This window comes from Chlamydomonas reinhardtii, chromosome 7, assembly GCF_000002595.2.
Source record: "Chlamydomonas reinhardtii strain CC-503 cw92 mt+ chromosome 7, whole genome shotgun sequence".
In the NCBI taxonomy this organism is placed as follows: domain Eukaryota; kingdom Viridiplantae; phylum Chlorophyta; class Chlorophyceae; order Chlamydomonadales; family Chlamydomonadaceae; genus Chlamydomonas; species Chlamydomonas reinhardtii.
The window spans coordinates 1,109,395-1,125,046 of NC_057010.1; the positions used below are offsets into that span (position 1 = coordinate 1,109,395).

Here is a 15,652-nt window from a genome sequence, read left to right on the forward strand (position 1 = left end):
CGCGCTAGGTCAGCGGCCGGGCCACGTCCCACGGCTCATGCGTGTGCGATGGGACAATGGTAAGGCAGGTTGGTGAAGTCCCGTAGGGTGCAGCTGATTCCCAGACCCCAGCAGATGGCATTCAATATGAATGCGGATGTTACAGAGGGGACAGTCCCAGCACCCGAAGACGCCGAGCCATCACATGCTATCAGGGCCCAACTTGACTCCACCAACCCCGACTTTGCTGCAAACCCTCCCGCGGGCAAAGTCCGTGTGACTTCGCGCACAGTGAGTCCTAGCCAAGCCTCAACCCGCCAGAGCCCCACCGCTGTGCCTCAACGTCACAAGCCTAGGCACAGGAGTGCCGGGAAACGTCTAGGCCGCAGGACACACGCACAGCGCACGCACTAACCAGGGCGCAAGCGTCCAGGTACGAGAACGGTCGCCCACACGTGCATCCTGCCCACACACAAAGCCACCAACCACGCACAACCTCTTACGGCGAGGGAGGCGGGGAAGCAGCGTCATACGGCAAGCGCAAAACCATGCCGTCACCAACAGCCCGAGATATGAAAGGATGCGCAAACGGCACAGCGTCCCAACCCTTTGGCCTGATACCCAAAGTCACAAACGTCTGGAGACGACCCCAGAAGTCAGCTACGACGGCAAGTCCAATGCTCAGCACCCGGGCCGACGGCAGCTTCGCTCGCGCCGCCAACCCGGCCATAACCACACGCTGCCGACCAAAGTCCAGGGCAGACATAGCAGCGAGACACACCACATCCCACACAGGTGGCGCAAGCCCCGCAGGCGGGCGCACTAACCACAACTCCTCACGAGAGAAGGCACTTAGAGCCTCCTCCGGCAGGAAACCCACAGCCATCCCCATACATTCCCGCAGCGACAACGCAACAGTGCATGAGCGCGCGGCTGGTCGAACGCCGGTCCCACGGCTTACGCGGGATGTCCAGGACACGGGTCACGGGGCCATCCACTGTGGGGTCACCCCTAGGGTGGTTGTAAACGCAATCCTAAAACTGGTGAATTTCAGTTCCGGTAGCTCACAGCACCCTGCGATACAAGCCAGGCGGGGCCATATGCGTGATCGGGGCGTTTGCGGACAAGTTGGGGGGCGAGCAGTGTACTTATCTGGCGCAGGCAGCGTGAGGCGCCTAGGGGCTCTGAGATGCGGGACAGATGGCGGCATGGGCGAGCGGCTAAATCACCAAAATGCAATGTCAGTCCACGAACGCATGCCAGGTACGCCACAAACGGAGACGAGGACTACGGGAGAGTAACGCGCCCAAACTGTGGTGCTTGCAGTTGTGTGCCAACGCGACTGATGTGTCCAACACTCCAACATGCTAGCAGCCTAGCAGGCTGCTCTTGCTGCGTTTGGTCCTGAGCATCAGAGCACGGCACGCGTGAGATCTGCGCGCATGCCCAGGTGACCAGCTGCTGTCGTGTCAAGGCCACCTGGAATTCCAGTATGTCAGCGTGGAGCCAGGGGCCCGAGGCACATGCCACAGTATTGAACATACGCCATCCGGTACCACGTTTGGTCCTTGAGCAGGCATGCAAGGCGACTGCATGCTTGCTTGTCCTTCCTATTCCCACTTGTGGAAATCCCACGTTCATTAGCAAACGTAAGTAACTGCAAATGACCTCCCACTGCCCAGTCCTCCCTGCAGTGCTGGGCGCAATTCTCCTTCCCAGGCGGGCCAACACACGGTGGACAAGTCCACTGCCCAGTCCTCCCTGCAGTGCTGGGCGCAATTCTCCTTCCCAGGTGGGCCAGCACACGATGGACAAGTCCACAGGCAGCAGGAAAGGCCATACCGTTACCTGCAACTGCAGCTGCCACCCAATGGCTACCGTGAATTGACCCCCATACCCACAGCGTCCCCACGAACTTAATCCACACACAACTCCACCAGGCCACTCTACACACACTCCACCTTCGGTATACTTATTCGCCAACAGCACATTTCAGTGCCGGTTGCCACAGCCAAAATGTTGCCCTTTGCTTAGAATGCTCCCAACATACACGGATGTCCAGTCCGTTAGTCAGCATGTCAACCACATATCTTGTCAGTACACTGCGACATGCCCCAAAATGCAGCTGCAAGACACGACCAGCCAAGCTGCCAGCCCATGCATATTACCAGCGCCGAGAGCAGTATATAGCTCACCAGTTCTCGACACATGATGCCATGCATTACGCAGCGTCTGCGGCTGCACGCCGCCGCCCCCTGCGGATACGTGACCGCAGGACCTCTCCTGGCGGAATGGGCCGCATTGCTATGAACGCCGTCACTACTACCACCAGGACGAAGGCGACGAGAAGCGCAACGAAAGCCTGTTCATAGCATTAGAAGACAAAGACCGTGGTGTTCAAGGGCTATGCGGCGTGAGGCGTTTTGGGGAACGCCCTCCAAAGTGCGTGCCATTGACACGGCAAACCCAACACCCGGATGCGCCATTTTCAGCTGCCCCTTTGACCTACCCAGCGAGCTTTGGTATGAGCTTCGCGGTTGAGGAGCTTCCGAGCTTTGGCTTCCTCCTTCGTCTCCTTGCGCGGCTTGCCGCGAATTGCCCGCGACATTTCCGCTGGACCCTCGTCCACCCGGTGAAGTAAGTCTTTATGGACAGCACGAGGCGTAAAGTGTTTTGAAGATACCCTAACGGCTGATCATGGGTTTGCAAACCACCACGGAACTGCAATTGGAAGTAACAATTGTGTGGGAGTCGCACAACACGATGGCTTTGTTAACAGCTTATAATTGACACATTTATATAGCAATTTAGTACTCAGAAGAGCGGTGTTAAGCCCTCAGCAAAAGCAGAAACCAAGCCCAACCAAATGCCCGGCAAACCCAACGCTGGCGCAGCAAACCTGTTTGACGATGGAAACCTACTAGGGTTTCTCAACGCGGCACTAGAACAGGTGCGGCCTGCCAAGTAGGACAGCGCCTAGCTAGTCCTCCGCTCGCCCGCTCCCCGTGGTACACGCTTAGCCCCAAACCCGCCCCACCCATCCTGCACCTGCTCCATCCAACTCCGTGTGTCTGACACCATTGCATAGATGGAGGCCGCTGCCGGAGGCACACTTGGCGAGGAGCGGGCCAAGCTGATGGAGTTGCAGGCAGTGCTGGGCGGCGGAGGCGCGCCAGCCCGGCCCGCCCCGGCCGCTACGGCTGCTGCTGCAGACCCTGAGCTCCACCTCGCGGTGCAACTCGACGAGTGAGTGCTGGGATGTGAGAAGCTCCCGATCTGGCTTCAGGCTGCAAGCTCTCAGCAAAGAGGGCGCCAGGTGCAGAAATGCGGCCGGATGCCAGCACCATGCGGTGTGCCACGCACACACACGCGTTGCACTGCTTGCGATGGAAGCATTACACGGACTCCGGCTCACTGTCCCTAACCAAACGCTGCACAGGCTTGAACAGCAGCTCAACTCTGTAGCGCAGCAAATCGCCACTGCCGATAGCGGCACCAAGTCGCTGCTGATGCAGTCGGCTGTGGTGTGGGCGGGTGGCGCCCAGCAGGCGGCAGCGGGGCCGCGACGCTCCGGAGAGGAGGCAGGTGCCAGCGGTGGTGCTAGTGGTGGTGCCGGCGACAGTGCGAGCAGCAGTGGGCGGGCAGCCGCCGTTAGCAGCGGCAGCAGTGGCGGTGGTGCGGCGGCATCGAGCCGGGTGCAGGTGGGAGCCGCGGAGCAGGCCGCGTCAACAGTGCCGGCGGGGCCGGCGTCAGGAGGTGGCGGCGGCACCAGCCCACCGGTGGACGATGCAGTTGCCGCGATGCTCGCGTCCGGACTGCTGGGGGTGGTGGTGCAGCATGCGGGCGGCGAGGATGCGCAGGCGGAGGGGTCAGGGGAACAGCAGACGGGGCAAGAAGGGGGCCAGGTAGGCGGGAGTAGCACTGTCTGAGCCTGAGTAGCAGGGCACGGACGGACGGAGTAGGTGCGATGGGACAGGTAAGGGGCAGGCTGGCGTAGTCCCACAGAGCATTCATGGACAGGGTAGGTGATTGTGTACATCATAAACACATGTAAGAAGACGAAGCGAACCAGGACGTGCATGCGCATAGGAGCGCATGGGCTAAGCCTAAGACCCGAGTCGCCCATGAGGACCCGTGGTGTAACACATGTTGGTGCATGCCGCGCATTATTCTCCTTCGTTTGAAAGCTTACTTACGGATATGTGGATGTACCGTACTTCACAGCCGCCAAGATCCCGTCATTCCTGATTTGCTGTGTCGCGGACTTGTGGCAATGGACTGTGCAGTTTGTTAGGTTACACTTGCTGGCCACGTGCGGCCACGGCTACTTTACAGGCCAGTTCGCTCGCTCTCACAAACCGGGTGATCGGATGTAGCCCAAAATGTAAGCTACGCACGCGCTGCTCCCGCTCCACTCCCACCTGCTCTTATCGGAGCTTCCACCACGGGCGGTCCATAGGCCGGCCGCCACACAAACAGCTTACGCATTGCCATCAAGGAACGCGAGGGTTGCCCCGCACCGGGCAAAATGGAGCCCCCTTTCATATGTCAGCTACCGTATCGCACCGGTCCGCCCTGCCGAAAGCACTCAGTCCACCTTCTCACCACATCTCACACAGCCACACTTACAGCCACTCCCGGCGCCGACTCAGCACCCCGAACGAATCCTGCACTGCTGCTGTGCCACCGCCACCGCTACCACCAACGCCAGCCCCACCCAGCCCTTTACCCGAACAGCGTGCGCACCGCCGCCTTCTGCTCCTCCGTGAGCGAGGGCGGGAAGGCGACTGTGTACTGCACCCACATGTCGCCGCGCTTGGGCTCCTGGCTGTGCACGGGCATGCCCTCGCCCTTGATCTGGTGGTAGTCGCCGGGCCTGGTCACGCCTGTGGCCGACAGCGTCACCTTGTGGCCGTCCAGGTGGTCGATGGTGTGCGAGAAGCCCGTGAGCGCGTCCACCAGGCTGATGGTGTAGTTGTGCATGAGGTCGTGGCCGCGGCGCTCGAAGCGCGCGTCCAGCGCCTGGCGCACCACGAACACCAGGTCGCCGGGCTCGCCGTCCACCAGCGGCTCGCCCTCCTCGAAGAACGTGATTTGCTGCGGGGTGCGTGGAAGCAACAAGGATGAGATGTTCAGAGGGAATGTGGGTCAGGTAAAGGTGCGGCCATGCCACGGAGTACTGTATTGGTGGTGGGAGAAGAAGCTGGTAAGCATGGACCGGCTAGCCTGGACATGCACGGGCAAATGCTGGAATGTGGCGTGAGCAGGCCCTGACCAAGGTCGCCGGTTCCATGCAAACATACCGCTCTTCCGGTGGCCCCCGTCCACCGCCTGAATTAATCCGACGCCTAGGGTTTGCGCACGCATGCACGCACGCACAACCGCACGACCGGCGCGCGACCGCACCCAGCCCACACGAGCCACTCACGTGTCCATTCACCATGCCCGGCTCCACGTGCACGGTGATGGGCTCCTGCTCGCGCTCCAGCTTGATGGCGGGGCAGGTGCCGCACTCCTGCGTCTGGAACTGCTGGAACATGCCGGGGCCCAGCTGCCGCGTCATGATCTTGGTCTTGCAGTTGCACTTGCGGGTGCCGCTGGTCTCCTTGATCACAGCCTTGTCGCGCACCACCTGGGCAGCGTAGGGGTTGCGAGAGGGGTCGCGGCGTGGTGAGCGCTGGTAGCAATGCGGGTGCTGGCCAAAGAGCCGCAGACCTTACGGACCATTGTAGGTCATCCGCACCCTGCGAGCGGCCACCTTCAGCGCTCCACCGGGACCGAAATTTGCCCGAGCAGCTTAGCTTTGGCTCCCATGGTTTCCCATCCCTTGTCACCGATCCTAACCAACGCTCCTCACGGGCATCCGCCCGCTCGCCTGCTCCCCCAATGCCCCCTCCTCTCCTCTCGCGCGGCCCCTCCTCTCCTCCGGCACACTCCCCACCTCTGCTCCCGCACATCCGTTGTCCACACGCTCACACCTGCAGCTCCTTGCCCACGTACAGGTCGCGCAGGGTGACGTAGAGGTCCACGTAGATGGTGTGGCCCTTGCGCACCTCCTCCTCCTGCTGGCCCCCACCAAAGCCACCAAAAAAGCTGCGCATACGGATGCGGGGTAAGAAGCGCGGCACTGTGTCAAGAACTCTGCATGCTGACAGACGTGAAAGCTGCTCCGCAGCAGCAACCCGTTGAACCAACTGCCATCGCCTCGCTCGTTGCGGCGCCAGCGGCGACAGCTCTACAGACCTTGGCATGCATGCAACCGCGAGAGCACCCTTAACCCCTGCATCCCTTGCGCATTTGCACTGCTCCAGAACACAGAAACGGACGGCTAACCCCAGCAACCCAAGCAGCACCTATCGTAATGCAGCAATCCCTTACAACAACAGCAACCCCCGACTCACAAGTTGAACAGGTCGTTGCCACCGCCGTGCCCACCGCCCTGCTGCTGCGCCTGCTTCAGTCCGTCCTCGCCGTACTGGTCGTAGATCTTCCGCTTCTCAGGGTCGGACAGCACCTCGTAGGCTGCAGGCGATGGTGGGAGACAGGGAGGTCAGCCGATTGCACTTTGAGACCTTGGTTGATGCATAGCGCGCAGCAGCTGTACTACTTGCCAACGCCACGTGAGAGGCTGTCACACTGCCGTGCTAGGTCGCGGGCGCCTCCTCTGTGGGAGGACCGCAAACCCACGTGGCTCTGCAAAACCCTGCCACCACCCTCTGGACTCCTGCCACCCTCATCGGCTTTCCGCGCGGCTCACCATGGTTGATGTCCGCAAATCGCTGCGAAGCTACTTTCTTCTCATCCTCCGTACCCGTCACCTTATCCTGTAGGCGTGAAAGAAGCCTGTTCAGACTCTGAGCTCGTGCATGGCCCCTTCGGCCATCCCTGTTGCGACTCACCGGGTGGTACTGCAGCGCCAGCTTACGATACGCGCGCTTAAGCTGCGCCTCACTGGCTCCTTTGGGCACCTGCAGTGCCGAGCTGGTGAACGCAAGAGATTGGTGCCCAGCGAAGCTTGCATCGCACCTGCAGAAGCTCATAGTAATCCTTCGCAGAGACTCTATCTACTTGCAGAAGCAAGAGTCCTAGCAAAAGCAGCGCAATCCATTTTGGTGCAAATTTTGAGTTCATGTTGATCGAAGCTGCACGCGGGCTTGTGGGCACCGCTGCTCAACAAAACTGAGTTAGCAAAGTTGAGTAGAAGTGATCGCAATATTCCGGTCTCCGAAATTGCGTGAGCCCGGTTATATGTACACGGTGTCCAAAACCCCATGCGCGTCTAGAAGACCAGCCACCCCTCGCCGACCCCACACTCCCCGGGGCAACGCCGGGCCGCATGTTTACGCTTTTCCGGCCCTACTGCAGCCATACTCCTTCTCTTCTTCCATCCCAAACAATTGACTCCGCCTTGCTCTCTAATTATGCATGCACCTCACCCACATCCCTTCGTCCTGCGGACCTACACCACGACACTTCTACACGCCGTCCCCCATGAGCCGCCGCTGCAGCTGCAGCAGCCGCGCCACCTCAGGCAACACCTGCAGCTCCGTGGGCTCATCCACCACCACGGCCTCAACGTGCTGCACCGTGAAGTGCGCGGCCGGGTCCTCGGGGTCTCCAACTGCCCCCGCCTTAGCCCGCAGCTCCACCCGCCTCGCCGGGTCCTCAAGCGGCCCCTCCGGCGGCGGCCGCGCCTCCCGCAACAGCCGCTCCGCCTCCTCCCTCTCCCGCGCCGCCACATCCTCTTCCTCCTCTTCTTGTTTGGCAGCCTCCGGCTGGGGCGATGCCTCGGGCGCCGCAGGCGCTGCGCGCTTCTTGGCGGTGGGCCCGGGATCCAAGCCCAGGTCTTCCCGCCAACGTGTCCGCTGCAGCCGCGCCAGCTCCAGCTGCATGTCCTCCAGCTGCTGCTGGTAGCGCAGCTCGGAGGCGTGCATGTGCGCCACGGCGGCTGCGGCGCGCTCCTCCGCGGCGTCGCGCGCGTGCCGCTGCTGCGCCAGCTGCCGCTTCAGGCTGCCCACATCGGCCTGTGGACGGCGCGGGTGTTTGGGGGTGATTGATGCACACACGTGGAGCGATGCAGGCTGCCGGATGACCTGGACGGCGTAGGGCACCTGCACTACACCTCTTACACGCTCCCATGAGGCCCTCAGGCAAACACATCCGGCATCAGTTCAACCGTGTCGTATCCATCGCACCCCACCTGCAGTTGCCCGTACTCGCGCTCCATGGCATGCAGCCTCATCTCCGCCGTCTCCGCGCGCGCCGTGGCGGTAGCCAACTGGTTTAGCAGCACCAGGTCCATGTCGGCACCGCCGCCTGAAGATGCAGTTACAGCTGGTCATGTTGGTGCGGTTGTTGTTGTACGTTTAGGGAGGACCAGGTTGCATGGCCATGCAAAATCGGGCACGCCACGTTGAGCACCGGAAACAGACACACGTCCGCACATGAGCAGCTACGGTCCTACCATCAACGCAACGCAACATAAGTTACGCAACGCCCTGTGCGGCAGTCCTACGCCGCCGCAGCCCGCGAAACCCACACGCACGCACCCATTCCCGCGCCGGCGGCGGCGCCCGCCGCCGCCTTGGCCAGCTGTTTGGTGTGCTCCGCCGCCGTTATGAGCTCCGCCTCCATCTGGGCCCGCTGCCTGTCCAGAGCCGCCCGGAACTCGGCCTCTGCGGTCGCAAGCATGCCTCTCAGCAGGGCCGCCTCCTGCTGCGCGCCCGCCAGCTGCTGCGTGAGCAGCTGCCGCTCTGCGGAGGCGGCGGCCAGCGCCGCCGACTCGCGCGCCTGCTGCTGCGAGGTGCCCAGCAGCTGGCTCCGCAGCCGCGCCACCTCCTCACCTGTGCGAATGCACGATGCACGCTTTGTGACAGCAGCAACGTGCGCTCCGCAATGGTGCCGGCCAGGCACTTAGGTTCACAGCAAAGCACAGGGCAATATAGCAATGAAGGGTCCTGACTTTGTCCGTGAGAGAAACTCACGAAGGTCGCACACGGTGTCTTGCATGTTGCGCGCCGCCTCCGCCACCTCGTGCCCGCCCTCGCGTGTGCGCCGCAGCCGCCGCTCCACAGTGGCCAGCGCCAGCCGGGCGTCCGACGCCACCGCCTCGGCCGCCACCACGCGCGCAGTCTCGCCCGCCAGCCGCTGCTTGATTCGGTCCAGGTCCTGAAGCGCCGCATTGTGTCGCTCCACGAGCTCCGCACTGCGCTCTCGAAGAGTCTGCGCGTTGGCATGGACAAAGGTGATGTAGCATAACAGGAGCGGTGGACTGGGCGTTGAGCTAGGTGAGCTCGGTGTAAGTGCGGCGCATCAGGTGCGTGCTAGCAGCTTCCTGTGCACCGAATGGCCTTGGTAAGGAGGTTACCGCAGCGGCAGCAGGCCGCAAGCTGTTTGCGACCGCCATAAAAAGCGCGCGCAGGTGTCGGTGTCCACCGGTGCCCACCAGAGTACCCACCACCCAGGCCATTCCCACACCCGCACCCGCACCTGCAGCTGCTGCTCCGCCAGCTCGGCCCGGTGCCGCGTGACCGCCAGCGCCGCCGTCGTGTCCGCCAGCCCCGCCTGCGTGGCGCTCAGCTGCGCCGCCGTGGCCATGAGCTTGTACTGCTGCGCCAGCCCCGCCACCAGCGGCGGGCTCTCCAGCAGGTGCACGTCCAGCAGCGGCCCCAGCGGCCCCGAGCCGCCCAGCGCCACCAGCACGTGGCCCACCAGCGTGAGCGTGTGGAAGCTGCGCGCCGTGGGCATGTCCTCCGGCGCGCCTGCGAGCACGGGTTTGCGAAAGCATGGCCGCGCACCGCGTAAGCATGGCCGCGGTGTTAAGGGGAGACGGCAGCACACAGATCGTGGCCGTGGCCGGCTACCCGGTCGCACAGACTCTGGAGCGGCGCCGTGCCGAGGGCTTGGGGTTAGGTGGCCGACTCACCCGCTGCGTGTAGTGCCGTCCAGGTGCGGGTGGTGGTGTCCAGCACGGCTGCGTCGCCCAGGTAGGCCTGGCCCTCGCCGCCGTCATAGCCGCCGTGCACCACCAGGTAGCGATCGCCCACCACCTCGGCGGCGTGGCCGCGGCGGCGGCTGGGCGCGGGGCCCTGCGCAGCGGCAGGAAACAGCCAGGCGGGGTTCAGGGCTGCAGGGCTACAGGCTTCAAGGCCGTAGCGAGACCGCGAGGGCGAAGGGCGAGGGCAAGCTATGCAGCCACACGCCATCCATGGGTGGGTTATGAGCTCGCTGGCACAACATGTGCTTACCACGGTTTCCAGCCGCTCCCAGTGCCAGGTCTGCGGGTCCAGCACCCAGGTGTCGTCCAAACACTCGGTGCCGTTGAAGCCGCCGTGGATGTACAGCAGCCCGCCCACCAGCGCAGCCACGTGGTTGCGGCGCGGCGGCGGCTGATCGCCTAGGTTTGGAACCAAAACAAGGGATCAGACAATGGCGATGGGGACGTGTACACGCACACCGCATTTCTCAGCGCAATGGCCGTGCTTGCGGCTTGAGCGTAGTAGTGTGCCGTGCCACCGCGGCTTGAGCGCAGCAGTATGCAGTACCACCGAGCCTTCTGAGGGCATACAGACGCCGCTAGCTTGTGCCTGCGGCGAGCTCACCTGTGGTGTTGGGCTGCCACCACTCGTGGTGGTCCATGTGGAAGGTCCACAGCTCGCCAGTTACGCCGCGTGAGCTGCTGTAGCCGCCGAACACGTACAGCGAGCGGCCGGCGGCGTGCGGCGTGACGGTGTGGTGCGAGCGCCCCGCCGGCGTGCGGTTGCGTGGCGCCACAAGTCGTACCGTGGCCGCCCAGCCCACGCTGTCCTCTGCAGGCGAGCAGACAGGCAGCCAGGCGTTGTGGTTGTCGTGGTTGTGGGATGCAGCCATGATGCTTGCGGGTGGTTGCCACATGTGCCCTGTGATCGCTCGGTGCTTCAGTAGTATCGCGGAGGGCCTACTGCGATCAGGGCGCAACCCACCTGCCGCGCGGACGGTGACGGCGTGGATGTCCATCAGCTCGGTCTTTCCATCGAAGCCGCCCACAATTACGAACTGGTTCGGGCTGGTCACGCAGGCTGCGTGGTCGCGGCGCGTGGGCAGCGGCAGCTTTGGCCCCGCGTCGCCGCCCACCCCTGGCTCATCAGGCCAGGCGGAACGCAGCGTGCCTGCCTCCACGCCACCCGGCGGCGCCGCCTCCGACTCCACCTCCACCTGGTGCCAGTGGAACGTCCGGGCGCCGCCCTCTGCGCACCGCAACGAGCCACGGGTTGCGTCAAACCATGAACCGATGGTGTAACGAGGTGCAAAAGCAGAGCTTTGTGCACGGGCAATTCTGAAACCCGGTCTCAACACACAGAGGGCTGCCTCGCTCACCCGAGTAGGTGACCTCCAGGACGTGCAGGTCTCGGAACCACTCCTCCTCGCCCACGCCGCCGAACACCACCAGCACGCCCGCCACGTCCGGCACCACCGCCTCCACCTCGTCGCCGTGATGGCCGTGCACGCCCAGCGTGGTGCCACCAGCCTGCGTGGCCGGGCAATGTGGGTGTTAGGCTCAAGAGACTGCACAGCTTTCGGTACTGGCGGCGGAATATAGCAGCAGGCCAACCTCGCGGCCTATCGCTTGGTGCATGTTCGGTGCCGCATCCGAAGCCATGCCCCCAGCTCACCGGAAAGCGCGTCGTGCGCATGTGCGTGCCGCCGTGCTGGCCATCCAGACCCACTGCGCTCGCCGTCAGCGAAGCGCGCAGCGTGCTGTGCATTGGCAACGGCTGCGCCGCCGCGCCCGGAGGCCGCGCCGTGGGCAGTTGCAGCGCGCGCAGGCACAGCGTGCTGTGACGGCAGCGCGCCGGCGGCAGCCACTGCCCCGGGTCCGCGGGCATGGATTTCCAGCTGATGGGCCGCCCCAGCAGCCCGCCCTCGGCGCTCATGACGAAGCCACGCAGCAGCTCGGAGCGCAGCAGGTTGGCCTCGGCCATGAGCGCCCGCAGGTGCGCCTGCACCGCGGCGCGGTCCTGCCGCACCAGCTCCATCTGGTGCTCGTACATGGGCTCCAGCTCCTGGCGGCGTATGTGTTGATAATAGGATCAGGAAGTCGCGGAGTTCATCAGGTCGTCGGGCCTTGCTGACGTGGTGAGCGTCGTTGTAAGCACCATATATGCCCTGGCATGCAGTGCTTCGGAAGTGCTGCCCACTAAGCCGGTCCTGTGGCGTGGCGCAAATCTTCTCGCTCGCTCGCCCGCTCGCTCGCTCTGTTGCCTGCGCGTACAGCCACACAGGCACGCACGCACCTGCAGGCGGTGGATCTCCCTCAGATGCAGCTGCACCATCCGCGCCTTGGCCAGCACCCGCCAGCAGTCGAATATGGCCGCCAGCGACTGCCGGTTGCGCGCCAGGCGCCGGAGCACCACTATCCGCATGTTGCGAGCCGACCGGCCGGCGGAGGCGCGCCAGGCGCGCAGCGCTAAGCCCGCGCGGCGGCGGCTCCAGGCGCGCTCGCGCGCCGCCAGGCGCAGGCAGGACAGCACCGTGCGGAGCTGCTGCTCCCTGTGACGGTAAACGAGGACAGGGCAGCATTATTGCATGAGTCGCAATCCTGCACAAGGGTCCCAGGAACTGGGCAGGAATACCTTACGTGTGCCCTGCACACCTGACAATCGACCGCAGCAGTTCGTCTGTGGCCTTCAACACCGCCTGCCGCCGCGCCGCCGCCGCCCAAGCCGCCAGCGCCAGCGCCCGCCGCCGCCGTCGCCACACGTTCTTGAGGGCCCGCAATTTGCGGCCCAGCATGCCTGACCGCCGCATGTAGGCTAGCCAGCTGCGCAGCACACAGCGCAGTGTGCCGCGGCGCCACATGCCATCCAGCCGCTGGCCGAGCCGCGTCTGCTGCACCCACGTCTACGCCACACCGAAGGAGCAGCCAGCACTCTCGTCAGAAACAATCTCTCTGGACGACACACATGCGAAGTTACGCGGCTCGACATGCATGATAGGAAAGGTTTAGCCCTGAAGCTTTACCTGCAGCGCATGTACCAGCATGGCCTTGTCCAGCCGCTGCCGCAGCTCCACCTCAGTCCGCCTCACGCGCGCCACCTCCGTCGTCAGGCCCTGCCAGCCATTTCGCAGCAGCCGTCCGCTGCGCACCGCCTCAGCGCCGCGCACCCGCAGCCGCTTCTCCCACAGTTGCCGCGAGCGCTGCGCCCAAGCCGCCAGCAGCCTCCGGCAACGTAGCAACACCACGCGCCGCTCAAGCCGCCGCACCTGCCGCCGCGCCGCCGCCGCCGAGTGCCACGCCAGCAGCAGTGTGCGCAGGTAGCGCTGCGCTGCGCGCCGGCGCGTGTGGCGGTGATGCCTGCACATGGAAAGCCCAATAGTCAGGTCATTGACAATAGACTTAGGATGGTCGAAGGCCTACATTATGGGACCGATCTGCCCAAAGGGACTCACTTGTTCTGCATGGTAACCATGTGCCATGCCGTGAGGAACTCCTCCAGGCTGCGCCGTCGCCACACCGCTGCCGCCCAACGCAGTCGCCGGTTGCGGACGGCGACACGCCGCCAGGCGTGCAGCGCTCGCGTCAGGCGCAGCACCAGCAGCCGCCGTGCAAAGGCTGGTCCAGCAGACTTCATAAGCCGTTTCAGCCGCCGGCCGGCAGCACCCTGCGGTGCGCATGCGACGTTTTGCATCATACCAGGACGAGGGGGGTCAGGCACAGGAGCAACACGTGTTACGAGCAATTCCTGCTTGCGAGCATAGGCCTAAGTGAGCGCGAGTACGGTACGCCGCAGGCACAGCACAAGAGCGGTTCCCTACCGCGGCCTCAATCATCTCCGCGCGATGCTTATCATTCAGCTCAATCATCTGCCGCCGATGCCGCGACTCCTGGTCCTTGTACGACTCGACCTGCAGAGTTACAGATGGAGGGCATATGCATGAGCATGGACCCACGTCAGGCCGTACCCCGTACATCAACCCTCTCCCCCAACACCTCTTGATAATCACCCCCGCTTCTTTTGATTGTGCACACGAGCTTGCTTGCACACCTGTGCCTTCAGCATGTTTAGCTGTTGCTCCAGCGACATGAGCGCGCGGATCTTGGACTGCTCCCACGTGCTGCCGCCCGTGCCCGGCGTGCCCACCGCCAGAGCCGCCGCCACCATGGGATACGGCCCCGCCGGCTGCAGCGGCCCGCCGGGCTCCTTCAGCCCGATCACGTGCACCGAGGCCGCCGCGCTGGCGGCGTTGCTGGCGTAGCCCAACGGCTTGGACACGCCCACTGCACCCCCGACACCGCCGCCTCCACCGCCCCCGGCTCCTGGCCCAAACCCGGGTCCTGACGCCTGGTTCTCATCCCCCTGCCGCGCGTCTTCCTCCGGTCCAAACTGCTGCTGCTGCGCCGCCCGTGCGGCCGCCTCGTTGCGCTTGCGCCGCATCATCGCAGACGGCACTGTCGCCGCCGCGGACTCGGTGACCGACGCGGCGAACGCCCGTGCATGCCCGCGCGCGCCCTCCGCCACCTGCAGCCGCAGCAGCTGCTGCTCCGGCGTCAGCTGCTGCCCCGGCGGTGGCGGCGGGTAGTACTTGACGGGCACCGGCGCCGCGCCACCGGCGTGAATGCCGTCGTACGCCGCAACGTTGGCGTGGCTGGTGGCGCCCAGCACGGTGCGTGGCACCGGCAGCATGTCCACAGTCGGCGGCGGCAGCACACCGCCGTAGGCGGCCATGGCGCCGTCGCCCCCTCCTGCTGAGGCGGCTGCCGGTGCCGCTCCGGTGGCGTGCGCCTGCTCCAGCTGGTCCTCAAGCTGGTGCACGCGGTCTGCCAGCGCCAGCACTGCGGCATTCTTATCCGCCTCCCAAACGCTCTGTGGCGGGCCCAGCTCACGGTGCGGCAGGCCCTGCCGGTACAGCCGCAGCGGCACCTCTGCGGGCAGCGGCGCAGCAGTGAGGGAGGAGGGCGAGCATCAGAGGTCAGGACGGAGCATGTTGCTGGCGAGGAAAAGGCGCCCCGGCGTCGCACCTGCGGGCCGGCTGGGCCGGGGCAGCATTGCTGGGGCTGGCTGGGACGCGGGCGCAGTGGCGGCCCCGCCTCCTGTCGGAGCACTTGCAGCGGGCACTGCTGCCGCCGCACGGATAGCGCCAGGACCGGCGCCATGGCCGAAGCCACCAACTGCACTACTGCCAAGCGGCTGCCGGGAAGCGGTTCCAACTGAGGCTGAGGTAGCGGCGCCTGCAGGGACGGCCGCGGCGACCGCGCTGGGGCCCGCCGCTGATGGAGCTGACCCGCTTGCAGCTTGTCCTAAGCTGACCGGAAGGTCTAGGGCTCTCGCCACGAACGTGCTGGGCAAGTCCTGCAGCGGCGGAAGGGCCGCTGCCTGGAAGACTCCACCCCCAAAGCGCTCCTCGAGATCCCTTAACCGAGAGTCAAGCGACTGCATGACAGCAGGAGAGCGGGCGTTGAGGAGCGTCAAGCCGAGGAGTTGATTCTGACGAGTCACTCACGAATTCGCGCTGGGTACATTTACCTGGACTCGCTCGCGTGCCGTGGCCATTTTCTGCTTGGCTCAAGCTGTTATGACCTAGGAAAGGGCACGCTTCCCGCTATCCCAAAACTTTAGACGGTTCAGCTGAACTCGACAGACCGAGCTCCTTGCATCTGTCATTTTGTTGATGGAGATTGAAAGACTCAAGTACA

General features: G+C 64.3%; 4 protein-coding genes across 4 annotated transcripts; 1 reads left to right on the plus strand and 3 right to left on the minus strand.

Moving 5' to 3' along the window:
* Positions 1–127: 127 nt before the first annotated feature.
* Positions 128–2,691, minus strand: CHLRE_07g320093v5 (uncharacterized protein). The gene is made up of 3 exons (XM_043063963.1): positions 2,489–2,691; positions 1,459–2,341; positions 128–1,053 (listed from the first exon to the last, which is right to left on the minus strand). Exons 1-2 carry the CDS (start codon positions 2,585–2,587, stop codon positions 2,201–2,203), a joined length of 240 nt encoding a protein of 79 aa, XP_042922531.1. The 5' UTR covers positions 2,588–2,691; the 3' UTR covers positions 128–1,053; positions 1,459–2,200.
* Positions 2,692–2,791: 100 nt separating this feature from the next.
* CHLRE_07g320100v5 (uncharacterized protein) lies at positions 2,792–4,253 on the plus strand. The gene is made up of 3 exons (XM_043063964.1): positions 2,792–2,929; positions 3,068–3,225; positions 3,419–4,253. The coding sequence occupies exons 1-3, from the start codon at positions 2,846–2,848 to the stop codon at positions 3,906–3,908; spliced, it is 732 nt and encodes a 243-aa protein (XP_042922532.1). The 5' UTR covers positions 2,792–2,845; the 3' UTR covers positions 3,909–4,253.
* Positions 4,254–4,262: 9 nt separating this feature from the next.
* On the minus strand, positions 4,263–7,181 carry CHLRE_07g320150v5 (uncharacterized protein). The gene is made up of 7 exons (XM_001700975.2): positions 7,006–7,181; positions 6,879–6,947; positions 6,737–6,803; positions 6,381–6,501; positions 5,958–6,072; positions 5,408–5,611; positions 4,263–5,076 (listed from the first exon to the last, which is right to left on the minus strand). Exons 1-7 carry the CDS (start codon positions 7,108–7,110, stop codon positions 4,705–4,707), a joined length of 1,053 nt encoding a protein of 350 aa, XP_001701027.1. The 5' UTR covers positions 7,111–7,181; the 3' UTR covers positions 4,263–4,704.
* A 54-nt stretch (positions 7,182–7,235) lies between these two features.
* On the minus strand, positions 7,236–15,631 carry CHLRE_07g320200v5 (uncharacterized protein). Its single transcript, XM_043063965.1, has 19 exons — positions 15,483–15,631; positions 14,978–15,389; positions 14,004–14,881; positions 13,774–13,863; positions 13,408–13,619; positions 12,979–13,312; positions 12,611–12,858; positions 12,252–12,507; positions 11,631–12,020; positions 11,335–11,485; positions 10,941–11,204; positions 10,581–10,787; positions 10,227–10,375; positions 9,905–10,067; positions 9,469–9,740; positions 8,964–9,201; positions 8,529–8,822; positions 8,180–8,295; positions 7,236–8,003 (listed from the first exon to the last, which is right to left on the minus strand). Exons 1-19 carry the CDS (start codon positions 15,507–15,509, stop codon positions 7,455–7,457), a joined length of 5,250 nt encoding a protein of 1,749 aa, XP_042922533.1. The 5' UTR covers positions 15,510–15,631; the 3' UTR covers positions 7,236–7,454.
* Between the last annotated feature and the right edge of the window lie 21 nt (positions 15,632–15,652).